This window comes from Gymnodraco acuticeps, unplaced genomic scaffold (assembly GCF_902827175.1).
Source record: "Gymnodraco acuticeps unplaced genomic scaffold, fGymAcu1.1, whole genome shotgun sequence".
In the NCBI taxonomy this organism is placed as follows: domain Eukaryota; kingdom Metazoa; phylum Chordata; class Actinopteri; order Perciformes; family Bathydraconidae; genus Gymnodraco; species Gymnodraco acuticeps.
The window spans coordinates 679,373-707,290 of NW_022990743.1; the positions used below are offsets into that span (position 1 = coordinate 679,373).

Genomic DNA, 27,918 nt, shown 5'->3' on the forward strand with positions numbered 1-27,918 from the left:
AGCAGGGGAAGTTGGCCCGGCCCATTTCCTGTCATTAGCCTAATTTGGAGGGGTTTGGTATTCTGATTAGCCAGCAATTTCCTGATGTTTTGACTGGCGCCGAGCAGTATCTGAAGTGGTTTAAACCAAAACCAAAACAAGTCCTCGCTTTGTGTTGTGTTTTCACAGTGCCATTCAGCCCCAACAGTGTTTCCAGAGACCTTGTCAGCATATGTAGACTTACGTCATAGCGTTACAGACACAGTGTGATTAATCTCTTCCATCTGTGCTGTACTGACTTTCATGTTTTTCGCTGGAAGAAAGGCTTTCTCCCCCACCCTCATTTCCCCCTTGTGTTTCATCTCATCCATGTTTTTCATTTGCATATGAATCATATTCTCTTAAAAAACCAAAAGATGTGCCATTCACATGGAGATGAATGATGTGGAGGCTCGTTAAATGTTGCAAGATGTTAAACACCACACTATTCCGTCTCTCTTTGACTCACAACTGCTACTAATCTCCTCCACTGAACATCAGGATCCTGTGGAAACTCACTCTGCATCCTGTGCCTGGGACATTATGCAGAGCATGCTCTCAGATTTAGGAAGCATAGGAGTTCTCCTTTTCTTCATGTTAGGAGCTTTATCTTGACCTTTTGAGGACAGACCCCAGTTGTTTCTCCTCTGGGGAAAAGATAATGACTCCGAGGTAATTCACTGAACTCAAAGCCGCGAAGGACCGTTAAAAGATGCCTTCCTTTGAAAAACATCACCATGCGACTGTAAAACACTCATAAATGCTTGGCTAATGAATTCCTCACGATTTTTGTATTGCTTAATGTATTCCTGATCCTGTTATTGAGACATTTCAAAAATAAATGCATCACAATTTACACCCTCCCCCCCCCCAACAGCTGCCAGGAATCCAACAGATTTACTATGAGAGCCTGCTAATAAATGCAGATCATTCCCAGATGTCCCCCCTCCTCTCTCCTCATCATCCCTCCTTTCCTTCCCTCCTTCTCCTCACAACTTTTCCTCCATGAAAAGGTGATCTCAGTGGAAAATCTGAGTCCAGGCCTTCCTCACAGTTTGAGCTCAACACACAAACATGTCCACAGCAACCACCCACATCAACACCTTGCCAAATGCCCACGCCTCCACACATCTCCATGGAAGTGCCTCACTGCACCCCGAAACTCTTTCCTAAGTCCTGTCCAACATTTGTTCTCGAGAAGCACTAGATGGCACTGTGTCTCTTCCTGCTTCTGGGGGGAAATGACTAAAGACCCCCACCCTCCTCCTCCTCATCTTGCTTTTATGTTCAGGTCAGGTCTGGATGTTGAAATGAACCAGATGTATTCAAACCCCACCCATCTCCCAAAGAAATTAGAGACTTTTCCAAAGAAAGGGAATACAAATGCTTCCAATATGGGTCAGCTGCTTTTCATTAAGTTTGATGAAGTGACTCAATTCTATTCTTGTTCTTAATTTTGTACATGGCATATTATGCTCACGACACAAAAGCACCACAAACGTCTGATTTGTCATTTTAAATGTCCTGAAATTATTACAACACAATCCAGATCAGTTTTACACGCACTCTCCTCCCTGCAAAGAAGAATATGTGCACATCAGAGCATCCTCTCCAAGTTAGCAGATGTGTTGTTTATTCCTGAGTATCCACGTCCCTTTCGCCCTTTTAAGGAAGCATGCATATCTGGAATTTTGTGTGAACTTTTTAATCCGTGCGCGTTCTCGTCCAATCCTTACCGCCCGTCCCCAGTGAGAGCGCGTGAACTCTATCCTCCTCCCTCTCCTCCCCCCTCCTCCCTCTCCGTGCGCGCTGGTCCTCCTCTGCGCGCTCTGTGGATCCCCTCGGACAAACTGCGGCGGAGCGCTGGATCACCAAAAAGTGTGCCGAATCGGTGTATTGGGTTTGAGGTCGCAGTGTTTCGAAATTAATTTGTTGTGGGTATTGTGTTGTTTTGTGAATTATTATTAGTTTTTTTTTCGCCGTTTAACCATGGAGACGTTGAGAGGTCTCCTTGCACTGCTCTGCGTTTTCCTGGCCGAAGCGCAGACAACGACCCAAATAAACAAGTTTGCGGGTAAGTTTGCTGAAATATGTTCCAAGAAAAAAAAATGCTACTGTTACTTATGATCATGGCTTTTTCTTGCATGTTAACATTTCGTTGTGTTTGAATGCAACATGTCATACAGAGTGAAGAGATAGTCCAGATGTTCCTTGTCTTTTGCTTCCCTAAGTGGGAAGCCTTAAAAGGGCGTACAGATGCAATATAAACTGTAAATAAGATCAGAATATGACAGTAGCCTAGCCCACTTTAAGCAAGCCCTTGTTTGATCCCATGGTTGTCTTAATATGCTAAGAGCTGGGTGGGATGCAGACTAAGAAGTACCAGTGCTGTGAATGCAAAGTGATACATTTGGACACATTGCAGGTGATGACCTCAGGCCTGCTGCCTTGCCAAGTTACAGTGCATAAGGGCCAGTACAAGTGTAGCTACATGCAGACAGCTATGAGTGTATAGGTATTTAGTACAGGCCTGCCCCTGTCTACCTGTATAGATGAATGTATCAAGTAAATTGCCAGCGTTCTCCAAAAAGCATTGTGTTAAAATGAGGTTGGCCTGTAAAGCCCACACTCTATGAGTGACACCTGTGCTAGCATCACTTGAATTGATAGATGGATAATAAGTTGGTAATGCATGGGTTTGCTGCTTCATAAACACTTTGTTGGTGTTATGCTTGTTCAATGCATGCATCGTGTTTGCTGACAGCGATCTTTGTTTGTTTATCTGTTTTTTTATTTGTGTGTTCAGATTGTCCGGTTGACCTTTTCTTCGTGCTGGATACATCCGAGAGTGTCGCCCTCAGACAGAAACCTCCCAACTTTTATATTGACCAGATCAAAAAATTCACCACTGACTTTATAGATGAACTCAAGGACATGTAAGAAACACACACACACACACACACACACACACACACACACACACACACACACACACACACACACACACACACACACAACACACACACACACACAAACAAACAAACAAACAAACAAACAAACAAACAAACAAACACACACACATAGCCATACACACACATACAAGTAAATGTTACTCACTTAAAAACGTACTTCGCTTCCACAGTGGTGTAACTTAGCATGCTGCAGTGATGTACAGGTGTACTTTGGGGACACTATGACATCACCACACACAACCACACCCCCCACTGACTGGTACTATTAACCACAGCTTGGTGTTAACCATAGACTGTATATAAGATGGACATTGTCACTGTGACGTCTCTCATTGTCATGTAAAATATAATTTAGTCGCCTTGAGTTTGGCTGATTCTGTTAGCATGACAAACGCTACATTTCACGTTAAAGCTAACGCTAGCTTGCTTAGCAAAGTGCATGCACCATCCTTTAATTTGTACATGTTTCGCTGTTCACAATGTTGTACGACTCCTCCCTTTTATTCTAATGAGAAACCTTTGTTCTGTTATATAAAAAAATCAGTGTCCTGGTTGAATAATATTGACCAGTTTTCCAGTATTTAGCCAAGTTTCAGTTAAACAAAAGACTTAACAGTTCTTGCTATCCAGTTCAAAACTGGTCAACAAATGCTTGCCCATTGCAAGCAGGCGCCTGATGTTAGATTAACCGTCTAGGTAGCCATGTTGTTTGTCCAATATATACAATTCTCCAGACACATCAAACCCGGCAGAGATATAAAGTTCAGTAACTCAAATAAACTTAGGTGATGCATAGCAGACAGCTGCTATGACAGCTCACTCCTATCACTCCCTAAAGAAGGCATAACTTTGATCTTAATATAATTTTAACAGGTCAGTTACCACATTTCAAATACTGAAATTGTCATAAACAGATAGCTACAATATGGAGCCATAGGGACCAAAAGTGTTACAGTTGGCCATTTTAACATGGGGGTTATTGGAGATTGACTCGCTTTTGGAGCCAGCCTCGAGTGGCCATTAGAGGAACTGCATGTATTGGCACTTCCTCGTTGACTTCCTTCTCCAGCCCTGGAGGTTGCTTCATATTGTGTGAATTATTGTCCACAAAGTATCTTTAAACATAATTACAACGGTCAGTGTCCTAATATTATGATGCTTTAATATTTTATTATTACAACTACTTCATCATAATTCATCATCTCTCACTCAACCATAGGAGGTATGTCAAGTCAGAATTTGCAAAGAAAATAATAACTGATGCTGTTTGATAACTCAAGAATGAAGTGTATCATGGAGCAAATTCCACTACTGCCTCTCCGTACCATACTGCATTAAGTGAAGCTGATAGCTGTACTGTAAGATAACTGTTACTAAGCCAACTATCTATTGCTTCAGGCGCCACCGATGTGACCGCATCCTGACGTGGAACTCAGGAGCGCTGCATTACAGTGACGACGTCAAACTGGTGCGAGCACTGAGTGATTTGAGGACTCAGCGCGAGGAACTGAAGGCCAACGTCATGGGCATCGACTACATCGGCAAGGGCACTTACACTGACTGTGCCATCAAGCAGGGCCTGGCTGAGCTGCTCATTGGGTAATATAACTCACACTAACATGAATACTCTAGCAGATTATGTTTAAGAGAAGTGTTAACATTTCTGAGTGTGTGTTTGTTTTGCAGGGGCTCCCACTACCATGAGAACAAGTACATCGTGGTAGTGACCGATGGCCATCCCATTACTGGTTACAAAGAGCCATGTGGAGGCGTACAGGAGGCTGCTAATGAAGCCAGGCAGCATGGAGTCAAAGTGTTCGCTGTTGCCATCTCACCTGACCAGGAGGTACCGAAAACACACAAACACACACATATTCAAACTAGTATGCTGTTGAAGTCCCTCATTAGAATATTACATTTATAAAATACACCCCAACTTAATTCAAAACCCCAATCCTTACCCATAAATTTATGAGAATAAAGGTAAAGAAATCTATTTTCTTAATCAGTTTCAATGCCTTTGATTATTTCATTGATTTATTTCCATTGTAGTGTTTGTTCTGTGGCTCAGTTGGGAACAATTTATTTCAAGATTGTGGCTGCACTAATCAGGATTTGATCCGAACTTGATGAAAAATGTTGGGTTGTGTGGTAACGGTCAATCATTTAAACTACACCGTCTCTAATTAGTGTAGCTGTTTTAAGTCATGATCAGTAAAAAGAGAAATATTCAAAATGTTAAACAACCCTTTCAGTGTCTTTCAATTTCTTATTATATTCTAAATACAGTATATACATATGAATTGTATTTTGAATCTGTCTCTATGTACTCTATATGAGTACTACTGTAGCTTGGGCGAAAATATAATTAAGATTTCCGAAACTCAAAAAGGGAATTTCCCAATAAAACTGCTTATAGAATGCCAATAAATAAATTACACTGCTAATGCCATATACAGCATTAGTTACAACCAAAAGGTGTAATGCGTTTTTGAAAACAATGGCTTTAATCTTAAACTAATTCTAACATTAACCTTCAAATCAAGTTATAACACTCAAACAGACTGGCTGTGTTGTCATTGAATTAAGGTGAACTCAAGTAAAGTGAGTTAAATGTAAGCGTACTGACTCTCAAAATCTAAAACTCAAATGTGACTCATGATATGATCTACATTTCAATGTGATGAGGCTGAGTATAATACATAATCACTATGATGGATTCAACAAGTGTTTTAGATCTTTGTTTGATTTTTGATCTACATGGAAATCCAACTGTAGATGATGCCTGTTATATTGGCAGCAGGACTAGCGACCATATTGCCAGAAGCTAATGTTGAGCTAGCTGCCATGTGATGATGATGTGTGTATCTGTGTCTCCCCAGGACACCAGGCTGTCAGTCATCGCCACAGATGCAAACTACAGACAGAACTTCACTGCTGCTGACGACTCCAGGACCACCAAGATGGAAACAATTCGCACCATCATCGATATGATCGTATGTGTCCTCTCCTCTCATTCCATCCTCTCCTCTCCTCTCCCCTTCTCTCCTTTCCTTCTCTCCTCTTCTCTTCTCTCCTTTCCTCCTCTCTCCTCCTCGCTCCTCTCCTCTCCTCTCATTCCCTCCTCTCCTCTCCCCTTCTCTCCTTTCCTTCTCTCCTCTCCTCTTCTCTTCTCTCCTTTCCTCCTCTCTCCTCCTCTCTCCTCTCCTCTGTATATATGCAATTCAACGTTTATTATTTGCACTCATTTTCTGTTTTCTTTCCCTGTTTTCAGACAAACGAGACAAAGGATACGGTAAGATGTTTGTGAAAGGAAGTTACATTTTGTTTAATTTATGTGTTTGCTAACTGCCTTTATATATTAAAGAAGGTGGTACATAGTAATTGTGCATTGGTTAGTTTACTAAAAGGTATGTATATGCACAGTAAGTACTGTAGATTCAAACGATCAGAACATTTTCACTTTAAAGCTTTTTTGGCAGTGTGTCTATTACTTTTCAGACTGAATGCACTCAGCTAACAGTAGGACCTTTTAGACTGGGTGCTTGGGCCTTACTCCATTTTTGAGTATATACAAAAGCAGTCCTATTTGTCTTTATAATATCGACACTCCCTTCATCGCTGAGTATTCTGGCAGCTGAAACATCCCGACAGCAGAGTAGTTTATGATACGTTTTGCTGATGCAACTCGAATAGACAGCATTCTTGTCTACTGCATGTCAGGGCTTACAAATGTTAACAAAGCACATTTTTCTACTAAACACACTTTATTTATTTTTGGCTACAACAATTATTTATGTTATAAATGCGATAAATCTTACCTAAAAGTAGTGAGGATGCTTACAGGGTCTATATTTGTGTTGTATTTTGATTGTTTAAAGGCTACTACCTTCCTTTAGCTCATTCTCAGTTGTTTATTCTCATTACTGCTAGTCTAAACTGTAAAGTAAACTCAGGAAACAAGGAGGGGTCATTCAGTGCAGCCACAGGAAACTGAAATGAGCACGAAAAGCAAACTGAGATTGAAGTGACATTCACTATCTTTGTACAGTATATCCAGCAAAACCATTGCAGTTATATGTTAAATATGAGTTATACTACCCAGCCTGACAGTCACCTGATAGTTAAACTAAGTATCACTTATGATCTGACCAGAAAACAAACTACCCCTTGAATTTATCAAAAATAATCTTCAAAATGTATAGATACAGAGAGCTCTTTCTGGTGCAAGGTGTTTAATATATTTTCTTTTTTTCCGCAGTGTTGCTCTTTCGACTGCAATGTAAGTATGGTATTAATTATGCTATCGTCAACATTAATTCCTCTTCTCCTTCGAGCAGCTGTTTTACCTTTTGTATTTTATTGTTTTGTCTGCAGGCTCCCGGAGGGCCCAAAGGATCTAACGGAGGCGGTGGCGCTAAGGTGTGATAACATAATATACAAACAACCAATTATACCTTTCTAAGCACTAGAGATGGCCGTCCAGAAAATGCAAAGAATATAACATTATCTGTTCTTTTTTTGCCTCTCTACAGGGAGAATCAGGCAGACCAGGGATGCCAGGAGAGAAGGGAGATATTGGCGCCACGGTAGGTGACATCCTCCTCCACCACCAACCACAGCACCAACACACAAACATGCATGCAAGAGGACACAACAAGCGACAGAGTTTTTTTGATTATGCATGCAGGCTTAATGGAAGGGTCATCCATGTTGTCTAATATTTCTCTCTGTGTGTTTACAGGGCAACGTTGGAGATGCTGGTCCCATTGGTTACAGTGGAATGAAGGTAGGGTTCACTTAAGTCTGAATCAAACATCTTCTATATAAAGGAGCATAGACAGATATTGGATCAGAAAGCTATGAGTCATGGATGCTAACATACAAGCAAATTGACACTGAGTTTGTCCATTCTCTTTTGCATCCTTATTGGATTCATATTAGAAAAATATCACATTTTCAATACACTATTATGATGGCCAAAAATAATGCAGATAACTACATTTTAGCGATGTCTTGAAAGTAAAAACCTCAAAGCTATCAATCAAATGTAAACTTTTATTTGCTTATTGTGCATTTTGTCTCTTTTTTGCCAAATAATATAATTTCGGTAATGGGTAGTGAGATGAGCGAAAATAATTAGAAATGATTAAAGAGGCGCTGCATTATTTATATGTTATCATCACAAATGGATTTTAAACATTATATCAATATTTCTTTTTTTGTTACATATCACAGTATTGGTCAATACCAATTAATCGCCACACTCTCAATTAATAATATGAAGCTAAAATAATCATTTAAAATAGATGAAACCATTCTGTTATAGGAACAGGGTCTTTAAGGGATCTGTAATGCATATACATAGTCATCAAATGCCAGTGTTTCATATATTGTTCATATTGTAGTCCAAAACTAAAGGTCAGTTTCTCTATGCAGTGCATTTCATAAACACATGAGGTCCAGTCATTTGGGTTTGTCTGAAGCCATCCACCTTTTTAGATTCACAAACATGGTCATGACCCAGAAACAAACTGACAACAGGAAGTTTGTTGGAAGAAACATTTACAAACCTAAACAAATGTTATATTCCCATGTTGTTTAGCTGTGACCTCTCTGATCACTTCATGACATTTCTAACCTGTGTATTTCTGTTTGCAGGGAGACCGTGGTGGCCGAGGAGAAAAGGTACTAACATTTAAAAACATCTGATTAAACAGGATACCATTTATGTTTGAGAATTTCTGTACTGTGTAATTCACGGACATGGCTAACTAACGCTGTGTGTTTTTCTTGCAGGGCGGAAGAGGACACAAAGGCTTCAAGGTGAGCACCTCTTCACAGCTCCAGAGGGCTGCTCCCTATCTGTGATCTCTTGTTCAATTATTATGTTATTCTACTTCATCATCTTGTCGTATTTTCTCAGGGAGACAAAGGTCTAATAGGGAATGACGGAATCGATGGACGCAAGGTGAGTAACAGACCCCGAAACATCCCAACACTACGGCCTCTCTGTGTGGCTGATGTTTTGCTGATTCGACAAAGTTGTTTGAAGTTTTGTTTCTCTGGTTTTCCTCATTAGGGTGAGGCTGGTTTCGCTGGTCTTCCCGGCTGTAAAGGATCTCCCGGATCAGATGTGAGTCGTTTATCTTAATCTCAGAGTAATCCCACTGTTAGGGTCTTCAGGTTGGCCTCAACTCAATTTACTTATGGCACACATTGCACAGTTTGAATCCAAGACAAATGGAAATCCTTAGATGACATCAGGTTTGACACCAAACCCTCACATGTGCAGGTGTCAGGTCACACACTGTCTTAGCTCTCTTTTAAACAGACGTACACACTCAAACAGGCCATTTCCGTATCTGCCCGAGGCTCAGCTAAATTGTTTACAGATCATCCATTAGCCACAGTTACATGTTTAGGAATGCCACCCTGGGTGCGGCCCTGAACAAAATCCCGACCTGCGTCTGGATTCCCCCCCGGGACAGGCCAACTGAGGCTTGCGGCTCTTAATCACTGCTGCGTTTACATTCTCTGCTGTCATATTGTTTAAATGAAGCCATATAGACATACTGTAAACACACACACACACACACACACACACACACACACACACACACACACACACACACACACACACACACACGCAGGGCCCCTGAGATTGAGTGTTGTGGATTCAGCTGCTTGTGATCATGTACTGAGATCATGTCTGTGTTTCCTGCTTCCAGGGCATGCAAGGAGAGCCGGGACCAAAGGGAGACTCCGGTCCTTATGGGCTGAAAGGAGCAAATGTAAGATGTGAAAAAAAATATCTGTGCTCTTTATTAGGGCTGTGTATCTGTAGGAACTTAAAATATGATACGTATGAAGACACAGGGGTCACGATTCAGTATACTTCATTACTGTAAAGAAGGCAATATAAAGCAATGTTTTCAAATCTATTTTTAGGGAAAAGTGTCATAGCATAAACTACCATATGCGTGTAATCTGAGTAAAATGTTTTTACTTTTTCATGCACTAAAAACAGTGCAACTTTAAGTCCCTGTATAAACCAATAGCATAGCACTATCTGTTTAGCGATATAAGTGTAAGTAGTCAAATTTGACTTAATAATTTTTTTAATCAAAGTGCTCACATTTTTTAACTATTTATTAAAAATGAAATTCTTGGGCTGCCCAAAAAGTTCTTTTAAAAAAATGCGTTTGTGTTTTTGCAAATCGATCGACAGTATCCCAGAAAATACACAAATAGCAATACTCAAGTGGAGCAATATGTTCTTACGCTACTTACCAAGATGTCAAATTGGTTTTCAGTGCGTTGTAATAAGACACGTTTTGTTTTAGGGAGATGCTGGAAGAGTTGGCGAATCAGGAAGGCCTGGAAACTACGGCCCTCTGGGACCTCAGGTAAATCAGTACAACATAAAATATGGATCTGTATGATCTCCGGGTCTCCTTTGAGGAAATGTGACGCTTTTGTCTGTGTTGTGACAGGGTGATCGCGGCCCTAGCGGAAACAACGGGGACAAAGGAGAGCGCGGCGATGATGTAAGCGATGTAGCACCTGACAACGGCAGGAACATCAACTCTATGATCTGTATTGGCTCGTCCTAATTTCCTTCTTTGTGTTTTTCTTTGACAGGGCTCACCGGGACAGGATGGCACTCGCGGCGAGAGAGTAAATCCGATTATGAAATGATTATCAATCTGAAAATGAAATGATTATTATTGACGAGTGTGTGACAGCTACCAAAATATCTGTTGACATCTTTAAAATGCCTTATAGGGACAACTTGGAGAGAAAGGCGAGCAAGGTTCCCGTGGAAACAGAGGGCTGAGAGGAGACCTGGTAAGTGATGATAAGGACGATGAGAAGGGAGGGGTCTGTGAGTTTTCAGCAAGTCCTCCTTAAAATAATCCATGGGAAATGCTTTTTGGCATTTGTATCGAGTCAATTTCAACAGCCTTAATAGAAGACTGTTTCCATAAAGTAATTCCCCATGTGCTGCTACTGCTCTAACTTTGTTTGAAAGTTGGCTCTGTGTGCTTCACTTGTCCATTTACTGTCCTCAACGCCTTTAGATGTTTATACATTTGTTCTTTTCCTTGCCAGGGGGAGCCCGGACCCCGTGGAGAGCAGGGGAGGGAGGGCTCAGCTGGACCCAACGGAGACCCTGTAAGACACACTCAAATATACATTTACATACTGTAGATACAAACACACGGGAGCTATAGAAACCACTGTTAGTTAGCATGTTGTGTAGAGTTACTGTAGGGGGACCACCCTCTTTTCTATCTGGCACCATCCTTATTTTCCAGTAGGAGAGGAGAACTTGCTTCCTTCTGCTTCCATCCATATTTCATGCTGAGGGGGAGTAGCTTTATTGGACAGAAGTTTAAACAGAGGCTGCTGCCCACTCCTCCTCTTTCTCAGCTCTTACTCCACCAGGGAACATCCACACTCACTTTTTCCCCTCTGACTCAGTTCTTCTCTCCGTCCGCCCCAGCCAAAGCCTCAGTATGGTTTTCCTAATAGTGCACCAGGCAGTGTAATAATAATGATAGGTTACAAGCATTAGTTGTGGTCCCCTCTGTGATGTCAAGACTTTGAATGGCTCTTTTGTGCTTTCTGCTTTGATTGAGTAAACCGAGTAATACAGAAAACATGGAATAACAAACATGTTAGACCTACCTCATTGACTGAGGAAAAACTGAGTCCTCATGCTCGGTAATGTCATGGAAGCCATTTGCACTCAAAAAGCAAGGCATACCACACTGTATTGCAAGTATTTATAACCTCCTTTTAACATATTAGCAATGTTGTTGTAGTATCAGTGTATTTTGCCATTTCTGCAAATATATATATTATTCTGTCCAATCTTGAGACAGATGTAAGTAAGTAGAGCAGTATTTATTGAATGTATCCAGTCGATAGATAGAACCGGTCTTGATTTAGCCAAGCAGACACTGCAATGAGTAAGCCTTGAGAAAAAAAAGTTTTGGCTTCGAGGAACTCTAAGACGAAGGGATTTCTTCCATTTCAGCAGTGTAACTTCAGGACAAGAATGAGGTGATGCATGCAGCAGCCGTACACAGCTGTTGTTTGTGAGGAAAAACAAAAGCGCACTCCTTCTATCGACTACAGTCACATGGCTGTTGGAGCTCACCATTGGTGTGATCCGAAGTAATGCACTCGTGCCCTAAAGCTGCGCAATCTCCAACGGGGGGCAAAAGTCAGATCTTAGAACTTTAATCCTATCTGTTCTTCGTAAACAAATTGGCCAACTAAAAAGGTGTTTGGTTGTTCCACCCTCTCCTGTCACTTCTGTTACCAAAGAACATGATGGAGACGGAATAAACAAATCTCAAATCTTCAAAACCTTAAACCACAAATCAATTGGTTACGTCACGGTTAATACGTCCACTCGTTATTTTCAGACTATTGATCCAAGAGTCCTAGAAAATGTCAACCAGAGAGGGCAGTAAAGAAAATCACATAAATATACAGCCTTATATTAAGTGTTGCTTTGTTGAGGCAATTACAGGCTAGCTCTTATTTAACTATCCATCACATATTAACAGTTTGCCTGTGCCAAAGACTCATTGGAGACATAGGTGAGGAATTCTTCCAATAAGCTTTTTCATTTGATTTTTTTTCAAACATTGTTGTCCAAAAGTACAGCATTGGATACCTTAAATAGTGTCCAAAAGTGTGTCATTAACCTACTTCTTCCCCATGTAGTAGGTTGTGTTGGTTCAAAACGATGTCAAAGCCTGTTGCCAGTTTTTTTTCATTGTGCTTTATGTGGTTGTTTTTGTAGGAAAAGTGTTTTAACTGCGTCTCATTAACGGTATTGTTGTTTTCCAGGGCAAGTCTGGCAAGGGCGGGTCCCCTGGCTACAGAGGAGATGAAGGCACACCTGGACCAGAAGTAAGCCCAACAAGACACAAACACGCACACATGTTCCCGAAGAGCATACATTTACTAAAAGATCCTGAAAACACACATTTGCTCAATACATCAGCTTCTAACTATGAGTGATTTGATCCTAGATGAACACTTTTCTGATAATTTCACATGAGAGAAGATAGTTTTGGTGTTTTTATTGGACCTCGTGTTTTAAGTGGGCCCGGCTAAACTGGAAAAAGGTTGATGTCACATAGTTCCCTGAACCAATCAGGTTTAAGCAATGTTTGAATCTGAATCTGAAGACAGTTGTTTGGTCACAGTTAATTCAATGTAATCAAACCACGCCCACTCTCACGAAAATTAGCTGAAAAGAGTATCAACACTTAACTTACAGTAATGTGTTTTATATTTTATAGGAAGCTTTTTAGTGTTAAGAACTAACAGCTCACATTTTTGTTTTTTTTTACCATTATTTAAAGGTGGGGTAGGTAATTCACTTCAGAAACACTTTTTGTTATATTCCATGGAATGCTCTCAACATCCCGATAGCAATGAATAAATTAAATGCTTTGACAATAAATATATACAAATATTTCATCTGTGGAAGCCGTGGTACTTTAAAAAGCACGACCAATCACCGGCTAAAATAACTGGATGGCCTACCTGCCTGTCAGCCTTCCATCTGTGCACAAACTTATCTCGTGCCCTCATTGGTCATGTGCGCGTTCGTCTGTGTTGGAGGAGGGGCTCTGTAAGGAAGTCTGAAGGAAGGGACAGATTTTTTTCGGCTGTGTATTTTCAAATTCTAGCGCACTCGAGCTAGTTTCTCCATTCTTACCTACCCTAACTTTAACTATTACTAAATAAATGCTTATTTATATGTAATGTTATAAAGAAATATAACGATAGGAAGAGGATTTGAAGCTGGGTTTTAAAGTCTTGAACATGAGTGGTTCCAACATCTTTAAAGCTCCAACTGTAAGCCACTCGTTTAACTCCAAGATCCATAAATTGCATTTTACTGCATACTGCATTCAAAAAGCTCTCATCATCATAAATCATGTGTATTACCAACACATTCTCACTCCCAACTCGGCCTATGTTGACGTTATGTCAGGGTCCCTGTCGTCACTTTCCAACGCAAGGGGGGGCCCTTAGCGTCGAATTTCAACTTTCAGGGATGTCCATAGACTTCTAGAGCTCCCTGAACGTGTGTAGTAGACGAGTTGAGATCGCGGAGAAATGCTCTCCGCAGATCCATTCTCACAGCGTTTATCAATCTTTTTCTTACTCAATATCAAGCCACACTTATTGTTTTTACTTATTTATTTTAATTGTATCATAAAACCAGATAACAATACCCTGCAGCCGATCGCAATAATGTATTGTGCTGTAAACCTTTTAAAAGTTGTTTCGCTACATGTAGAAACACGCATAGACACACACAGAGTATGATAACATCAAGATGTCTTCAACAAAAACATGGCATGTCACATTTCATATATGTATAAAGCGTCTTTGGGTTCAAGAAAAGCGCTATAGAAATAAAATGTATTATTATTATTATATGTTTCCAATCCTATCATTCCTTACCAAGGGACCCAAAGGACCGAGAGGAATCAAAGGAGGTCCGGGAGACAGAGGCCAGATTGGGGAGAGGGTGAGTGTGGGAGACAGATGTGTGCCATCCATCATATTCCCCACCAGGAGCTGTGTGTGTGTGTGTATGTCTGAACTGTAAGTGTAACCATTTCTTAATTTCAGGGAGAAGATGGTTTACCAGGAAATGGTACCGCAGGTTGCCATGGTTTCCAGGTAAGTTTTAATACTAGTTAATGCTTGTTATGTTTGACACATACACCATTTTAAACATGTATGTCTTTCTTTAGGGTTATCCTGGGCCACGTGGAGATTCTGGTGAGCCGGTAAGTTATCTTACAAGCTTCTATTTGAACTTCTATGCATGCATATATTTTGGATGAATATAATGGAATTATAGGAGGCTTTAAATTCAGATTGGGCTTCCCAGTACTATACATTTACACATCAACAATGAATATGAGCAGCCATGTTGAAGGTTCACTGCCAACATTGTAAAATCAATCGTCATGCTCATGACCTCTGTAATTTGCTGTGTGACCTTCAGGGTGGCAAGGGAACCCCTGGACCCAAAGGAGATGACGGAGATGCCGGAGATCCAGGCCCCGATGTGAGTCTGCCTCTGTCTCCTTTTTGCAGTTTGTCCTCAATCTTGCTCTCGTTTTTATCATTCCTAAATCCCTTCTTGGCAGAGAGCGCCGACAGGATGTGAGTCACACATCTCTGTTATGTTCGCGTTTACATTTTTTATTTTTACTGGTCTCTTATAACACTTATAATATATGGCACAATATGTGTCATCTTTTAATTGATGTTGCTTACTTAGTTTTACTGCATTAGCCTCTCACATACTTTACTCTTATTTATTCAAGTCCATCCATGTTGCTCTCACACTCGCCTTCTGTTCTGCAGCTGGAAATGCTTGTGTGTGTGTGTGTGTGTGTGTGTGTGTGTGTGTGTGTGTGTGTGTGTGTGTGTGTGTGTGTGTGTGTGTGTGTGTGTGTGTGTGTGTGTGTGTGTGTGTGTGTGTGGGTGTGGGGGGGGGGGGATGTGCGTCTTTTGGGAAGAGGGCTTTGAGCTGATGCAGCTGTGTATATGTCGTTGTCAAGGATACCAGGAAATGAGCAGAAACTATGTAGGGACTTTTTTAATGTGTGTGTGTCTGTGTGTGTGTGTGCATTAAGCATGCCTGTTTTAACACTTGAACTCCTGGTTTAACTCGGTCATGTTTACATAAAAATTATCGAATTTCCAAGGTTCATGTTTCACGGCATAAACATTTCTGCAAATGTTTGTATTTTCTCTCATCTGTACATCAGTGCACCTTGACCTCTTGTCTTTCGAAGAAGTCACACTTTATAAGCTTTGGGTTTACAGTGTCAGATTAGTTTACCACACATCAAGAACTTGTGAAACAGAGCAGGTTTATATGCGTGTCGTTCACCCAGTCGATGTTTACCTCTTCCACGTTTTCCTTTGTGCTTGAGTAAAGCAGAATACCGTAAACATCTCACAACCTTCCTTACTGATTCTACGGCTGCTTTATGACCTAAAACATTTATAAAAAGTTAACTATCACCAACTCACAACATTTTATACAGTCAGTATAGTGGAAACTGTTATTCCTTACTAAATCGTCTTGATTTCAAACTACTTGAAGGTATTCGCTTCATTGACTTCATCTAGCCTGCTTCTCTTACGGAAATATAAAATGCCAACACCACGCCTCAATCAGTCTATAAACTAGTGGTAAGCTTTGGAAAAGGGTTGGAAGGAATGTAAAGTAAATGGGCTAAAACATATAAAATCACCCATGGTCTTTAACTTAGCAAAACTTACACATTGTTTTGGATATGTACTTTTGGTAAAATATATTTCATTTTGTTGCAAGCTCCTTTGCTAACACATAATAGTGTGGTCATTTTGGAATGACTCATAATCACTTCTTGGCAAGAGTTAGTGAAGAACATTAGCAACACTCAGTTCATATCTTAGATATACAGCTACAATCAGGAGACGGTTAGCTTAGCATAAAGACTGGAAGCAAAACAGCTAGCCTAGCTCGGAAACTTGCTTTGCTGCACCTCTAAAGCTCACTCAATTAGCCATTATACTTGTTTATTTCTTACAACATTTTTTAAATGAGTAATGGTTTTACCGGGGGTTATCAGCCCACAATTAGTTTTGACCTAAAGCAGTAACATTTAAAGTCAGGCTGGCTGCTTCCTGTCAATTTGCTAGCTAAGCTTACTCAACATAACATAACATAAGAGACTCATCAATCTTTTCAGCTAACTCTTGGAATAAAAGCGAACAAGATTATACCAAAAAGTCCAACTATTGCCTGTAACAAAAGATCACTCATCTCCTCTCAGCTGCTGTTCCATTGGTCAGTCAATGACCATGTTCTTTATAAAAATACATTAGATCATTTTGTAAAAAATGAATCCATTACATTCCACGTATCCCCCAAGGCATTCATCCAACTCTTTATTTTTTCATTCTTAACGGTCCATTACATCTGTTTCTCTGGACAGTGACTTGTTTGTTCCAACAAGTTTTACACTCTGCTGTTCACTGTTAGTGACTGTACAGCGAAAAAAGGGTTTAACTTGAAATCATGAGACATCAAACTGGCTAACAGCATATTCAGACCATCTGATGCCTCTGGCTTGATTGTGATTTGAGTGACAGGACTTCCAATTTAAATTGTTTGAATATTTTCCCACCGTGCAGACCTGCACTTTTTCAAGCCAGAGGGCCCAGGGGGTACAGACAGAGGTGGTGGAGACAGACCTTTTGACTTTTCAACAATGTATTAGCAAACATACTTCTAAATGATAATATACACATTTTCAACAAGTTATGACAAACAGTCAGATCTGTGTGTGTGTGTGTGTGTGTGTGTGTGTGTGTGTGTGTGTGTGTGTGTGTGTGTGTGTGTGTGTGTGTGTGTGTGTGTGTGTGTGTGTGTGTGTGTGTGTGTGTGTGTGTGTGTGTGTGTGTGTGTGGGTGTGTGTGTGTGTGTGTGTGGGAATGGATGTGGTCAATTTTCTCAACATCAGTGTGTTTGAAGTTGAGAATGTACGGTAATTGGAACCGTGTGTATGCGCACATGTGTGTGTATTCTTACTCAAAGCTGACAGCAACTGAGTGTGGTGTGTGTGTGTGGTGTGTGTGGTGTGTGTGTGTGTGTGTGTGTGTGTGTGTGTGTGTGTGTGTGTGTGTGTGTGTGTGTGTGTGTGTGTGTGTGTGTGTGTGTGTGTGTGTGTGTTTAAAGCCAGGTGTTTGACATTACCTCCCCTCTCTGCCTCTCTTTATCTTTCATACCCGTCCACTGTAGGTTAAGGGTACTTCAGCCTCAGTGCTGATCTGCTGATTGGAGTCAGCTCGCAGCTCAGATCAAAGAGCGAAAATTATTTATTGTGAGGATTTGTGACCTTCTTGCCCTCACTGCATCTCAAATCAGTCTGGCATTTCTTGAGCAACAAATGTGTAATTATGCGACTACCAATCCAAATGGATTTGGAGCACAGATGAGATAGACATGTGTGGAAAACCTTTCTGAACGTTTTGGGATTTGATACATGGAGCTCTTCATGTTGGTTCAAAATTGTACAGTTACAGAGTACATTTGTTGTTACACAAAAAAGCTGCTAATCTACAATAGCCTATTAAGACCATTGCAGGTAAATCATTTATATTACAACTTATGAAGCCAGGAGAGTGGGCTGAAAATCCAAAGACAACATTCAGAATTTACTAGAAAAAACCGGAATATTCTCTTCTGAGTTTGAACTCGTTAACTTAACTTAAAAGCTATCATATCCAAACTGTGTGTGGTTTGATGAGGTTCATCCAAACATGAGAAGTGAAGCAAAGTATTGTTCTTCAGGAAATGTCTTTTTTCTTTCCTCCGGAGCTTTATCTCAAATGTATCGCTTAAATCTTGGAAATTCTAATGTCTAAGGGGAGGCTCCATAAATAACTCGTCTTATGATTCAGCACATGTGTCTGCAAGATGTTCAAAAAGTGGTTTTATTCCTCCATTACGGTATCTGCTCTGAATTTGCAATTTTGCATCACTTTAAAATGTTATGCAGCGGTTTTCCTCAAACCAAGTCGCCCACATTTCTTTAAAGTGTGTAACAGTGTCTGTGGGAACTTGGAACTTAAAGATGAGATAATTTTCCAAAATTGATTTGGAGTGTTTACGCTCATTTTTCTCCACACTTTACAGTCTAATGTCACAGTGATCATCAGCGGGTCAGAGTGCAGCAGCTGCAGGGCTTTTGGCTGCTCCTCACCCTGCAGCTGCTGCACTGGTGTGGCAGATAGAGGGCCAGACAGGACCAGACCTGGCTCAGTTAAGATTTTAAATGGTTTCAGAGGCTTTTCTCAGACTGACTCTAGCCTTTGAAGCTGTTTGATTTGTGATGCAATTTCTCACAAGTGAATTATTTTGTGAGATATAGCCTTTAATAAGTCTCAAAGGCCTTACGAAATATTGAATAGTCAAATATTGGCTGAACATTTTAGCCAAAGGCCCTGCACACGCAAAGAGATGAACCCACTTGTTAAATGCAAAACAAATTATATTCATATTGATTGCAACCACCAGATACATGAAGTTAATATAAAACGTTGCAACATTTCACTCTGGAATATCCTGCTTTAGTTTAAAGTCTCCCAAAATGGAAGAAAGTAAGTAGTGAAGTATCACCCATGGTACCACTCTGAGAATACATGTTCAATCACATCTTAAATGGACCCTCAGGTTCTGCTACTTTGAAATTAGGTAGTGATGTGTGCTAATAAATGCACATTTTCAGAAGTTGTGAACACGAGATGCACATTTTTAACAAGACACGTTTGCCATCATTTAGTTTAGTTTCAAGCAATATATTGCTACTGTGATTTAAATATGAAACTAAACGATACAATACAATAGGATGCTGTGATATGATAACAATACAATTTGATAGAATACATTATTATTGAAAGTAATAACTAGAAGCAGATGCAAATAGCTGGGCTGCAGTTTCATGAAGTCTTGTTAACTCGTACAAAAAACACCCACAATTTAAAACACAGCTTGCAAATTGTCAAGTTATTGTGAATGATGCCCGGACCAATGGCGGACATTTACAGGATTGCACATTTTACATGAATACCGCACATAACATTGAAGTACAGAAGGATGGGATGTTTTCGACCTTCTAAAAAATGCATTTCTTTAAAAAAGAAAATGAAGAAAGGCAATCAAGGTATGGGCCTCACTCTCATTCTCTTCTAATTTTCTGCTTCCACAGAACAACAAACCAGGACCTGCAGGATCTAAAGGGGCCAAAGGTCACAGAGGATCCGAGGGCAATCCGGTAAGATTACCACGGAGCCAATGAATGAGTTGATTGGTGTGTTTGTGTGCATATTTGTGGGGGTGTGCAAGTGGAGACACTGGAGGTACTGCTCTCCAAACTCCAAACCATTACCCTACTCTCACTTTCTTTGGGGTATTTTTTATAAACACCTACAGTGGAAAGTTATGCTTAAAGATTAGCCTAGCTTGATGGAAAATTACATTTTTAATTGCGTATTTACAAATCCACTGACAGACACATCAGTTGCAAACAATTACATCATTTAGAAACATAAACAAATCCCATGAAAACACCAAAACCAATCATTTCCCAGGCCTTTCTATGGCACTCAACCTCAAGCCCATTCGTTCCTAGTAATGACTTCAAAAAGGGTTCCTTAAAGGGGACCTACCATGCAACTGCATTTTTTGATGTCTTTTATACATAAATATGTGTGTCGGGGAACTCACGTAGCGTCAGAAAATAAAACCCTTTCTCTTTTCTTCCGTACCCAAATCTTTTAAAAACGGGGCTACGAGCGGATACAGATTTGCTGCCGATATGACGTAATTTCGGATGGTGGACCTACAGAGAGTTGCTATCAGAAACAATGCCTGACGTGTTTTGGACGTAATATGGTATTACCAAGCCTCGCTAACAATCAGAGCTAACCTGTACTGGAGAGCACTGGATAGCAGGAAATATAAAAAGGAACTCACCTTGTGATAACCCGCAAGAGAAAAAGCATTTGAGCTCCAAACTGTTTCAGAAATAATCCTTGATGTGGTTTAGAACAGGATGGCGTTTTATCACAGCAGAATTTAACTTTATCTCCGGTAGAATTCTGATCAGGCCTTAGCTCCGCCTCCTCTTTTTTTTTTTTTTTAAGCTAAGGACCCAAAATCCGCGTTTCTCTAACAGGGCTGGAATAGAGGGATATGAGGCATGGCTAGAATGCATGATCTGTTTGTATTTTGAGCAAAACACATCATAGACATGTTTTTATATATTTTTATATTATCTGAGACCCATAATATATGCCTTAAAATAGCATGATAGGTGCACTTAAAAAAAAAAAAAAGCTTTTCATAAAACAGCTCGATACTGTACTTTTTAAGCAAATTTGACTGAAACAAGAGAAAACAGTCTTATATTTGGACGTGGCTTCCAGCTCCGGATGAGTACACCTTTATGTCATATAGTAAATATTTACAGCACCAGAATGGTAAATAAAGAAACTACAGTGCCTGTGTTACTAAGAAACACCTCACTTTGCACTGGTCAAGCTCACTGAACGGTTTTTCATTTCATATCAACAATGGAGGTCTTTGTCAACCATTGACTCATAGTTGGATTTGGTCTTTTCATGGGATTTTTTGACACTTACTGTGTATTTCCCTACGTATGGGCGGAGGTTGCTACTGATCCCTTACACATCCAGTAAGTGAGCTAAGGTTGGTCAGCACTCAACATAACATCAAACCGCATGCAAAGACATAAAAGAAGGCTTTCCTCAGTGCGGCTCAGTATGTTGGAAAGATAGTGTAATTACGTTTCCCTGTCAACTGGCAAGGGAAAGCTTGTGGCATTGGATCATATGAACAGATGAAAAGCTATTAGGTCTAAATATAACACTGTGTGTGAGACATGTTGTCCACTCACAGTGTTAAAAGCTCTCACACTTTCCCTACTTTCTGTTTTTCCTCTGTGTCCTCCCTTTTTTATTCCTCTCCTTTTCACCTCTCCTCTGGCTTGTGTCTCTGCTGCATATTTCTGCATGTTTGCGTCATGCGTTGTCGGACGGTTTTTCTCGTCTACAATTAACGGCCGTCTCCCTTTCCCTCTCTTGTGTGTGTGTCTGCCTGTGTGCACACATGCAAGCTCTGCTGGCGTCTTTGTCACAGAGAAGAATGCTCTTAAACTGAGTTTAATGTCTGTTAAAACAAAACAGATGGTTTTCAAGCAGCCGAGTGAAAAAAAAGAAAGAAAACGAAATGCTGTGGCAATGAACTTATTGAAGATTCACATGTTGTTGCAGAAAGATAGCAATGCTCACAAATGTGTGGGTGTGGATGTGGGTTGGATGTCTGAGGGATTCTGGTTTCCAGTTTTCTTTGGTGATGGTTTTTCCAAAGAATCAACAGTTTTTGTTTTTTTTGCTGTGAAAATAAAGTCTTACAGTTCTTGCTCTGTCATCTAAAAGTCAAACCGGATACAATTTATCTGTCCAATTCTTTTAATCAGATAGACCACATTAATCAAATGAATCACTCGTTCTCCCTTTTTCTACAGGGACCTATTGGGCCTTCTGGACCACCAGGAACTGATGTGAGTATAACTAATATTTAATCAGTCCATTTATTCTGAACCCCTAAACTGAACGGCTAAACACCACAGATTTGATTCCCCCTCGAGGCCCACTCTAGTTTTGACTCTGGAACTGATACTGTATGTTCAGTCTAAAGCCACACATTCAATTTCCTAATCACGCCAAAAAATGTCCTTTCACCAACAGTCCTCTGAGGAAATTATATTGTCATGTTTTTTCTATTCTGGAACTACTTCAAACTGTACAAAAAGTTATGTAATGTGATTTAAGGGGGCCTTGCTGTTCTGTAACGTACTCCACCTCTCTTTTCAGGAATGTGAAATTCTGGATATCATCATGAAGCTTTGCTGTAAGTTTAACGCTCAACATGCAGAAGTGAAACCAGATGTACCCCATTTCAGAAATGTTGGCCTTTTCAACTCAGAGCCTGATTAGCCCATCATGTAATCGAAACCTCAAGAATGTCAGGGTTGCACAGGCTATGTTGTGTTACGTCCTGCGCAGTTAATTAACTCTGATTTGTGTTGTTTTCCCTCTTTCCTCTCCTTATCACGGCGCAGCTTGTTGTGGTAAGTTTGCCCTTAAAGTCACCATCATGATCATGTTGTTTCTCATGCTCTCTGGCTATTGTGATCCTTTGTAATTTTGTTTATGTCTGCCTCCAGAGTGTAAGTGTGCAGCGATGGACCTGGCCTTCATCGTGGACAGCTCAGAGAGTATCGGTGCCACCAACTTTGCACTCTCCAAAGACTTTATCGTCACAGTCATAGACAGGCTGATCAAAGACCAGCAACTCAAGGTAACACACTATAATTGTCTCCACTGTAAATCATATCTATCCAATCTCTGCCTAGCCTCAAAAGGATAACCTGCAGTTGAACTTTGTGGATTGTGTTGTTTATTTAGTGACACAAAAAAAGTTGCAAAAGCAGTTTTCAGAGATGTTCAGAAATGCCAAGAACAGACTTAAAAATAGAACTTGTGAAAATGAAATATTGGGTTGGGTTTTGGAACTTGCTTTATGTCTCTCCAATGACTCCCTCCGATTGGATGTAATTAGTCAGGATGGGTGGGACGCAAAAATGTTGGCAGAGGAGGAACTCGTAGACATAACACGCAAAACAAAGCACAGAGTCACCATACAATGCTTTTTTTCCCTCCAGTTTGCAGGTAATGAGTCAGGTTTGAGTGTGGTCCAGTACAGTGGATCACAAGCCCAAGAAGTTATCCGACTGAGCGGCAGCCTTGACCTCACCACATTTAAACAGTGAGTTCACAAAATGATGCCCTGCCTTAGGACTTCCTCTTTGATTTCATTGGTTTAGTATCTGGTTACATCCTCTTCATGTTTTCAATGACATGAGAAGATTGAAAATCTTGTCATCTGACCACTAGGCACATTATGCAGTTATCTAACCCTTGGAAAAAAGCAAACGCATGTATTTCAAAACATTTTTAACAATTTCTATAAGGAGCTTTTAGCTTTTACTAGAATCAAACTAAGCTAACTACAAAAGCTCTTTGTATTTTTGGCTGAAAAGGCCAGCTAAGAATGGTTGGAAGGCTAAAACACATTTAGTGTTGACATGCTCTTGACAATGTTTGACCAACAACTCATCGACTCTGTTTAAATTCTAAACAAATTTCAGCTATTTCTTCTAATATATGCGATGGACGATGGAATATATATCAATCCTCTAACTGTGTTCTCAAGTGCTTTTTCCAATATCCTTGATTTTATAAAGAAAAAGCCATTAATATTGTGTGATAATATATCTCTGTGTGTGTGTGCAGGAAGGTGAGAGACCTGGAGTGGCTGGCCGAGGCCACGTACACAGGCGAGGCCCTTGATTTTGCTCTGAAGAACTCAATCAAACTTATGACGCATGAGAACAAAGTCATCATCGTTCTCACAGACGGACGTTCTGACATTTCGAGGGACAAGATTCCCCTCAACGTGCTCTGTGGCCAAGGCCTCAGGGTGAGTACAATACTCCTAGAAAGGCCCATGCTGCACTTGTGGCTATTTAAAGTTAAAACTTAGAAGATCTTGTTTTGGCCACACCAATGGCGATTAGCGTTTATTGCATATTTGGTTTTGGATCTCGCTTCCCAGAGATCACAGCTTTCCATTTTTCCTGGGAATGGCACTACATGTTTTCTGTTTGTAATTTTCTTGTATAAAAGAAGATTGATTTACTTGTTCGTTGACGTTAGCATCATGGCTACCACTAGCAGCCATGGCTGACATTACTGTCCATGGCCAGAACCAAACATAAGAATCCCAAAGAACTAGAAACCCTATTGTTAGTGCGTTGATAGAGGCCAAGTAAAACACCCTGTAGAATTAATAAGAAGACAGGCTATGAATACTTACTGATCTAGCTCAATGGAAAGAACGTTTTTATCACTCCTTGTTCTTTGCCGGTTAAGACGTATTTTATTAATGCCAAATTAGGACATTTTTGTTTCCACGGCTCTGGTTGTTCTGCTACCTGAGTAAAGCTACTTTGTTTACTTCCCCTTCAGCAAAATGCTCTCTGGTAGATATGACGCAGTGTATATATTTAAGGCTTTTATTGACAAAGATGAGAAGAATCTGTAATGTGCTGCCATGTGGGATCAATAAAGACTTTGATGTCTTGGTTCAGACGCTTCTGGTTATTATTTCATTATCTTCATAAGTGAAGGCAGGACTCGAGCTCTGTCCTCTTTCTTTCGGTGCTGTTTACCAATTCTTTATTTCCCCGTAAGATGGCAACCGAAATGTAGAATATTTTATGGACATTACATCATGCAAACAACACTTACCTTATAAGGATTTTTAAATTCCCGCCAAACTAAAACCTTCTTCCTCCTCCACAGGTGGGTGGATTAGGCGTGAAGGATTACACAGGCCGTGAGCCAAACCAGGAGCAGCTTGGGGAATTGGTTTGTAAGAGCGACCCCAAACCAGGCTTTCAGTTTGTCTTGGACAACTACGCAGAACTGCTGGATGACACTTTCCTTCATAACCTCACAACCAATATCTGTGCAGGTAAATACCACACACAGTGCAAACACACACATCGCTGTTCATTTCCATCAAGTAAATCTGTTGTACCAACCTCAAATAAAGACGAAGTAACCCTTGTTGTTCTTTCTTTCAGAAAAGAAGTGCCCCGACTACAAATGTCCCAGTAAGTCTGTTTTTCTATTTCAAATATAAAAGTTGTATATGTTGTTGGACCATGTTTCAATGTATTTAACATTGTATGTACCTTATTCTACTGCTATTGAACCATCTTTAGGTTTCTTTTAAATCTTAGTACATTCAGATAAAGACAGTTGACATAAAACAATCAACCATTTAAACCTATGTTTACCTACCTTAAATGTACAAGAAAATTGAAAATGCTAGTTGGCTGTCTTTAAACTGAATCACTCTTTGATTATGATTGGCATCAGTTATTAATCAGGTGTGTTGTGTCTGTGTTACAGTCTCTTTCTCTGAAAGTGCCGATATCTTGGTGATGATGGATAGCTCGGCCAGCGTGGGCGAGAAGAACTTCGAGACAAGCAAGACCTTTGTCAGTCGCTTGGCTGAGCGTTTCCTGAGTGGCGAGAGGAAGAGAGGTGCCACTGTCAGAGTGGGCGCAGGCCAGTACAGCAGGAGCGCCAGCATGGAGCAGGCACCAACTACCAATCTGACCCTGCTGTCCTATAAAATTGAGCAGACGGGCTTCCAGAATGATGGCACCAACGTGTTAGAGGCCATGGAATTTGCCATGAAGAGTTTGCAAGGCCGCGGGGACGCATCAGGAGGCAGGAGGAAGCTGGTGCTGTTCTCCGATGGCAGGTCTCAGGCCATCACCGAGGCCCTGCTGGAGAAGCGTGCTCGTGAGGTGTCGGACGCCGGGGTCGAGCTCTTCGTCATCACCGTCGGCACCCAAGTCAATGAGGCCAACCTGCGCACACTGGTGAGCAGAGGGCGGCCGGACGACATCAGCTACGCCCAGCGGCATCTCTTCCGTGTCCCAGACTACGCTTCTCTGCTCCATGGGGTCTTCCACCAAACCGTCTCCCGCAGGGTGTCCATGCCTTGAGTGCCGGGCTCTGTACAACAGGACCAACACGCTTTAGTTTTTTAGTCCCAATATGAATATTCAGTCTCACTCATTTACCATACATTGTGTTCGAGTATGTCACAAATGACAAATGATTGTGTGGCAGACTAACAGAAATGTCTTAATGAAATTTACTTGGGACTTTTTTACCCTGAGTTGAGCCTCCAATGGTGATTCTCTCGGGCTGTGTACAATTTCCACCTCCTATGCTGGGGTCATTAGACTATAACCCCGATTTATGGTGCTAACATAAACTATTTTGGAATTTTTGAACTTGTTTTGACAAGTACACAGCTGGGAGGAATTGCTCCCAAAAAGGCAAAGTTCAGGCTAAAAAAGTCCCATTCAAAGAGGTTGCTTCTGTCCCGGGGAGCCATCAGTAATGAAACACAACTAAACAAAATCTTTAGCTTTCAAATGCATTGAGCTGATTTCCACTCAGGTGTTATGCATCACTTTATACCAGTGTTAACCCGTGCTCTCCCTTACTTTAACTAAAAAGTGTGGTAACATGATCCTGTCTCTCTGGGACCGGAGCTCCTGACATCTGAAGATTTTTTTTTTTTTTAATGTGAACTCAGTTTTGTAGCTCTTACCACTCTTTCAAGTGGTGTCGGATTTGTGGTGTCACAATTTTACAATGTAAGCAAACTGACCGCAGCTTTGGTGAATGATTCTCGGACCTAGATGATTGTGCATTTGGAAGACTGGGGCACGATTTGCCAGTAAACTTTATGTTATATAGGTCTTGCATTGTTAAGGTAATTTAGAAACACTCTGATTTTTTTCAAAAGTTGTATGAAACTCACATCCGACATCACTTAAAAGCTCTATTAGATCACCAAACCTACAGGGAAAACAGGACATGACATCAGGCAGACTCCAACATTAGCACTTCACCTGGATCTAATGAGGACACGACAGCTGGACTCAACATGTGTGATTCTGCCCGAGTGTGTGTCTGTATGTGTGAGCACCTCTGAGTTATCATCAATTACATATGTGAGTAAAGGCGATTATTTTATGTGTAGCCTTGGGGGATTGTTCCATAAACAGTTGTGCTGGAGTCACTGGTTCAAATGACAGAATGACAGAAACCTGTGCAGAGAGACCTCTGTCAAATACACACATACACGGACACACACCTTGGTGCTTCATCAGTGAGGTAGGAAAACATCTGTCATGGTTGAAGGCTGGAAAATAAACCTAATGGGACTGGTGCTGTTAGCCCCTCACACCCACATACACAGAAAACGGGGTCTGCCTTCATCCCCTTAACTGTTAAGTTGCACAGTTTCTGTTTCATCAGTGGCCCAAAGTCACTGTTCTGGTGTTATTATCTGTGGTGCTATTAGTCTCAGTGTTTTAGCCCCTTCCCATGTTGTTTAAAGAAGATATTTTTACCCGAGGATACAAAACTCAGTACTGTTGTAAGAGCTCCTTCAATAAAGGTTGCTACACCAAAGTGTCTCTAATTTTTCTTCACACACACACAAACACACTTGAATTTATTGGCTTACAAGAGCAGTATACAATAATGAATATTGGGCTAGCCCTGGCTTTGATGCAGTCCGACCAAAATAATGTAATTCTGGCCCAAAAGCTACAGGACGCTAGATCCT

The 27,918-nt window shown here is 40.7% G+C and overlaps 1 protein-coding gene across 1 annotated transcript; it reads left to right on the forward strand.

The window, feature by feature from the left end:
* Positions 1–1,801: 1,801 nt before the first annotated feature.
* On the forward strand, positions 1,802–27,761 carry col6a1 (collagen, type VI, alpha 1). The gene is made up of 35 exons (XM_034232048.1): positions 1,802–2,092; positions 2,825–2,954; positions 4,389–4,589; positions 4,677–4,836; positions 5,873–5,986; positions 6,265–6,285; positions 7,252–7,272; positions 7,368–7,412; positions 7,526–7,579; positions 7,735–7,779; positions 8,652–8,678; positions 8,790–8,816; positions 8,917–8,961; positions 9,073–9,126; positions 9,722–9,784; positions 10,337–10,399; positions 10,487–10,540; positions 10,635–10,670; positions 10,779–10,841; positions 11,106–11,168; positions 12,861–12,923; positions 14,500–14,562; positions 14,667–14,717; positions 14,792–14,827; positions 15,049–15,111; positions 19,814–19,879; positions 22,154–22,189; positions 22,503–22,539; positions 22,751–22,759; positions 22,856–22,989; positions 23,354–23,457; positions 23,985–24,171; positions 25,056–25,227; positions 25,340–25,369; positions 25,671–27,761. Exons 1-35 carry the CDS (start codon positions 2,008–2,010, stop codon positions 26,273–26,275), a joined length of 3,027 nt encoding a protein of 1,008 aa, XP_034087939.1. The 5' UTR covers positions 1,802–2,007; the 3' UTR covers positions 26,276–27,761.
* Positions 27,762–27,918: the final 157 nt, after the last annotated feature.

What these genes read in the sequence shown, in the direction of transcription:
- col6a1 (XM_034232048.1), top strand. Translation starts at nt 2,008, where the DNA reads ATGGAGACGTTGAGAGGTCTCCTTGCACTGCTCTGCGTTTTCCTGGCC. An exon ending in ATAGATGAACTCAAGGACAT is followed by an intron (nt 2,955 to 4,388) that starts GTAAGAAACACA and finishes CTATTGCTTCAG; the next exon opens with GCGCCACCGATGTGACCGCA. An exon ending in GAGGACACAAAGGCTTCAAG is followed by an intron (nt 8,817 to 8,916) that starts GTGAGCACCTCT and finishes GTATTTTCTCAG; the next exon opens with GGAGACAAAGGTCTAATAGG.